Source organism: Humulus lupulus, chromosome 3, assembly GCF_963169125.1.
Source record: "Humulus lupulus chromosome 3, drHumLupu1.1, whole genome shotgun sequence".
Lineage (NCBI taxonomy): Eukaryota > Viridiplantae > Streptophyta > Magnoliopsida > Rosales > Cannabaceae > Humulus > Humulus lupulus.
The window spans coordinates 58840935-58846591 of NC_084795.1; the positions used below are offsets into that span (position 1 = coordinate 58840935).

The window sequence follows — 5657 nt, forward strand, 5'->3', positions numbered from 1 at the left end:
AATGTCAGAAAAATCTGGGCTGCCCAGTGTTAGGCTCCTGAAATTCTCCTCACACCAATGCTCCACATACATCATAGAAGTGAAGTAGGAGCCAAGAATCTATACACACAATATTCAACACCGTCCTTATCACATCTTGATCCTTCAGGAAATCAACGCTTAAGCGTGCCTATCCTATAATTTCAGCCCATTTCTGCATTACAAAGTAATAGCACAAGGAATTCAGTATATAGCATATGTGATCTATTTTGTATCTAACAAAAACATAAATGGAGATGACCAAGAGAAGTAAATAAAATTTAAATGACCTGATTAGGCAGCTCCATCAATCTCTGTAGAAACTCATCCCCCTTCTGAGGATCAGATTCTGCATGAATCATATGACCAACCTGAAACAAACCACCTGCTTTAAATGTGTATGACCGTTTTATGTATAACAAAGTAAATAGGTCGAACTAAAAAGTCCTACTGATTCATAGAATGAATGAATCTGATGAGGCTCAAGATCTGCAACAGTGTTTGGAAGGCCTGTTAAAAGTTCACTTATAAATGGTTCATTTTCTCCAACCTACAAATAAAAAGGAGCAAAGTACTGAATAAATAGGAGTTAACAAAATAATCCACTCCAGTTTCCCTTAATTGTGAAAGCAAGTTAATATCAACCTTTACTTAGTTGCAAATATAACTGAACCCAGAGAAAAATATTGACAACTATGAACAGCCGAAATTCAAATAAAAAATGTGAGTTTCTCAAAGTAATTGTTACCTGAACAATTACAAATTTCCGTTTGCATTGCTGAACAATCTTCAAGAATGTGTCATGGGCCATATCCTGAAACACATGAACACAAAGCTTTAGCAACACTTATGTAGACAAACCATTCAATTTAAAAGATAAAATTTCTCAGTAACTTTTAAGCCTTAAACCTAACCAAGAAAACCATAACAGAACAAATACCTGAACACCAGGATGTGTCTCATGCACGAACTCAAACAATTTGTTCACAACAGTTTTTAGGAACTTCCAGTGAGCTCTTAGAAACCTTGGGTACAGTCCAACAACATACCTGCATAAAGAGAGGAGGATTATGTACAAGATTTCAAAAAAGTACTGGTTGTATACCTCCAACCAAGTTTCTCATAGTTCTCAAAGCTACTCAATTAAAATCAAGTGGCTAAAATTCATGGTTTCTACAAATGACCAAAGAATCTGGATGGAATGAGGTGTTATGGCCTGACAGGCTATATCTATATGCATTCCACCTCAACTCAAGATAAATAATCAATCATTCAATCATGAATACTTACATAATGTTACTTGCGATGACAACTTTGTTATCCTTCCCTTTTGTGATTTCGCATAAATTCAGCAAGTCACGAATGACCATAACCAAAAATTAGTTCTCCTGCCAAAGCAAACCAACATAAAAAATATGAAGGGCATACATTGACCTCCAGAACATGAATATTTCTTATGCATTTGATGATGCAAACACATTATCAAGAAACAGGTATAACATTTAAATAAATAAACTCTCATATTTTCCCAAATGAGAGGGGCATGTAAAAGTGATCTCTGGGTTCTACATCAAGATCCCTAACACCACATGACAGATGCATGGACATGTGCCCTCACAAACTCATAACGATATGTGGTGTAAATAACATTTACAAGGAAATAAAATACAAGCTTACACTTGACCATGTGACTATCTTAGATCAGAATAAACATTTTTTTGCAGTCAAAACAAAAATGCCAAGTAAACTATTATCACAAATAGAAAATGAGTAGAAATAACATTTATAGGGAAAGTTAAAAATGTACCTGTTCTTCCATCATCGAACCAGATATAGACCTTACTGCCCAACATAATGTGTTTAAGTTGTTCCAATTCCAATCCCCGCCACTTAATTGTTTGCTTAGCTTCTTTAGCATCTGCATCATACAAGAAGAATAAACAGCATAAGATAGAATTTATAATAAAAATAATATATAACACAATCAAATGACACATTTTCTCAGCAAGTGTCTGACAAGATAGAAACAAGGTGTTCCATTATAATTATACATGCAGAAAATAATTTCAATTGAATGGCCAATAAAAGAAATTCCCCACTCATATTTTTCCCCAAACTATTCACTATCAGCAGCCCCCAAGTTGCAGCCACATGACTTGAAAGAAATTTCCATTCAAAATAGGTCTCATCATAACAGAAATATTATTAGACACAAATATAAATAAAAACTATAGCTAACACAAGCTTGTACTAACTTTGGTACAAATAGAAAACATGAAAAATATTTCAATACATTTACTACTTTATTTTCCATAAACCCATACCAACTTTTCTGTGTCCTCGTGATCAAGATGTGACAAATATATCAAAGTCTCCCTCATGATCTGCAACAATAATAGACCATAGCAATTTGGTTAAGGAAAGTTGCCATAATAAATAAGAGTTCAAGCAATTTTATACCTTCATTCCCTTTATTACATCCTCAAGAGTAATAACCTGTAACAGAGACAAAAAAAATGAGTCTGGATTAATAAAAAAAATGTTTTGCAACTGTTAATGAGAACACAAAACAGTAGCACCACCAACACAAAACATAGACCATCAAAAATCAATATCATATTCAAATTTCATGCTAAGATCAAAGTAGACCCTCACTTCAACAAAAAAAAAAAATCAGCCCCTCTTCCTCACGGAGTAGGGTCTTTCACCTTCATCACTTAAAAAAAACAATATATATATATTACTATACTACAAACACAAAGACTGTATATATGTGTGTGTGTCTATATTCATATTCAAATGATTTATTCACATTAAACAGAAAACTGAACAAACGAAAAGATATATGAGCACCTGAGAGAAGCGTAACCTATTAAATCTACCACTACTAAGGTTATTCATAAAGACTTTAAGATTGGAGCACTCATAAGAATATCACACGAATGGAAAAAAAAAAAATAGTCACTTAATCAAAAGGCAAAACTAATCACTGTTAAATCAAAATCTTGATATTCTGTCAATGATTAAAAAAAGGGAGATTAATAACTTATCAAATGATATTTCACTTCTTCCAAAAGAGCCATCATCAATTTACTCAAAAAACTACTAATAAAAACCCAAAATAACTATTTATATCTTAGCCGAATCCTTAAACTAGCTAACAACAATAGGCATACTACCGAATCCAAAGCAGATCTGCAAAATAGACCAGGTCAAGCATACTACCTCATAGAGATGTTCTTGCCTAGGTTCTTGCTTCCAGCAGGGAAGATACCACCATGACTCGCGTGAGGGAGACAGAGCACCGTGACTCGTATTGGCATGAATCGAACCTGCGTGCTCCAGTGACTCAACGAAATGGAAAGAGTGCTCCAACAACTTGCGTGATGGATGGAAAGAGAGAGGCAAAAAAACAGAGGTAATGGGTGAAAGCTAGTAAATCCACTCAAAATAAGAGCATAACCGTCGAAAGCAGGGAGAGAGAGAAATACCGTCGAGCCCATGCACCGTTGAGCCCCGTTTCCGTCGCTGTCCAGCCTCTTGCGCCAGCCACCTACATGAGAAATGGTAAAACTTGAAGACAGATCCAAGAGGTTAGATGTGAAAGAGAAAGAGAAGTGAGACTGAGAATAGAGAAGTGAAGGAGATAGAGTTGACAGAGAATAGAGAGAGGGAATGAGAGACTGAGAATAGAGTTAGGGATTGAGAAGTGAGAGAGACGGGATGAGAAAGGTTGGGTTAGATAATAAAACCCAAAAAACAAGCGTGTATTTTTATTGGCGCCTATTATTTCAGTTGCCGCCTGTTTCTTATTATTTACCCATAGCATTAATAATGCTTTTTAAATTTTGTCATATTTAATCGTAATATTTCGTCAAAAATGTTGTAGTACGCAAACGAGGAGGAGCGACTAAGAGACTTGAGCCATTGGGGAAGGAGGCTGTCGTGGATTTATTGTTTCTTATAGTGATTTTTTTAATAAACTTAGTGCTGCCACTGAGTGTTTTGTAGTGCCATATTTTTTTCTTTTGGTTTCAGGACATCTTAGTTGGCAGAATTAAAAAAAATAAAAAAGAGCCCAGCTAAAATTGTGTGAAATAGCGAAAACATTGTGTTTTACCTCATCTTTAATGTGTCCAAGTGAACTACGTTGCATGAAATTTGCTAAATATGCATATATAGTCACGTTAGTAAAATTACATAATACACCTTTACTTTGACCATAAATATTTTAGTGACATTTATGCCCTAATTAAAAACGGTTTTTTATTCTCAAAATTATAATCAGGTTATCAAAACCGGTTACTCGCGGAATTATTTTCATTCTTCATATTATCGTGGGCCTAGACCCTATAAAACTTTTTCAGAGTAGTACAATGATGTGTACCAACTATTCAGAATTTTTAAAATTAAAAGACATCAAGCGGGAGTTTGGTAGGTTTGGTTTGCTAGATACCAGAATGTCATATCTATCTTATATTTGATATTTTTTTTTTGAATGGTTGGGAGTTTATGTTTATAAGGTTGTTAAAAAAATGATTTTTTATTTAATTAATTAAAATTTTGACAATTAAATAGAAAATGTGTTTGGTAACTCTATTTTTATTTATTATTTTTTTAAATTTTAATTAAAATTTATTAAATTATGAAAATAGAATTTTTTCACTTTTAATTTTTTTTAAACAATTTTTAATTTTTACTTTCTTTTTTTTCTTTTCTTATTCAAATCAACATTTTATATTGTTAAACAAGCAATAAAAATAAAAGTTATGAAACACGTTTATTATTTTTTGTTTTTAAAAACAAAAAATTAAAATAGTTATCAAATATATTTTTATTTTTTAAAAATAAAAAATAAAAGTAAAATAATATTTCTATTTCTGTGTTTAAAAAGTAAAAATAAAAACAATTTTACCGAACGGGCTTAAGTAAGTCTTATTTTTTAGTTTAATTTGAGAGTAATATACTTAAGTTTCATATTTTTTTAATCTAAAACTCCTTTAACTCTATTTCCTTAAATTCAAACATCATACCTAACACCCATAAATATAAAACAACTAATAAAAAGATGAAGGGACCCAACCCGCTGTCTTACAAGGTAGGTTGGAATCGGAATCTATATAATGTTTGTGTGTAACTTTTATATATTATTACATACATTTTGCGATGAAAGTATAGATTAAATAATTATATTAATTGTATAAAATTAAGTGAGCAGCTGAGACAAGAAATAATTGAAGCAGAGAATTTGAGTTCTCATACCATTAATTAACGTTAAATTTATATAAATATATCCACAAAAAAAAATGAAGTTTATAAGGAGTGCTAAGCATGCTCGTATATAAATAATAAGTAAAAATAACGTGCAATGCACGTTTGTTTAGTTTTAAGGTTATAAATATGCTTATTAATATATTTATTTTTATTATTTTATAATTATGATATAAATTTTAATTAAATAAATATTATTATAAAATAAATAAAATATGTTTAATATAATGTATTAAAATATTAGGACATAACATTGTTTGTTATTTTAATAAATATCAGTTCATTTTTTTTGAATATATAATACAACGAATTAAAGTTTTATAGTATATATAAATATTTATATCAATAATTTTTACATATATGACATC

The 5657-nt window shown here is 31.2% G+C and overlaps 1 protein-coding gene across 1 annotated transcript; it reads right to left on the bottom strand.

Annotated features, from left to right (window-relative positions):
• Positions 1-3726, bottom strand: LOC133821151 (protein EXPORTIN 1A-like). Its single transcript, XM_062253621.1, has 9 exons — positions 3244-3726; positions 2343-2514; positions 1826-1936; positions 1309-1406; positions 959-1067; positions 767-832; positions 470-568; positions 309-389; positions 1-193 (listed from the first exon to the last, which is right to left on the bottom strand). Exons 4-9 carry the CDS (start codon positions 1386-1388, stop codon positions 170-172), a joined length of 459 nt encoding a protein of 152 aa, XP_062109605.1. The 5' UTR covers positions 1389-1406; positions 1826-1936; positions 2343-2514; positions 3244-3726; the 3' UTR covers positions 1-169.
• Between the last annotated feature and the right edge of the window lie 1931 nt (positions 3727-5657).

Coding starts and splice junctions, on each gene's coding strand:
- LOC133821151 (XM_062253621.1), bottom strand. CDS start 1,388: ATGGTCATTCGTGACTTGCTGAATTTATGCGAAATCACAAAAGGGAAG. Junction 833..958: donor AGACACATCCTGGTGTTCAG/GTATTTGTTCTG, acceptor CATGTGTTTCAG/GATATGGCCCATGACACATT. Junction 569..766: donor GGAAATTTGTAATTGTTCAG/GTAACAATTACT, acceptor TTTTATTTGTAG/GTTGGAGAAAATGAACCATT.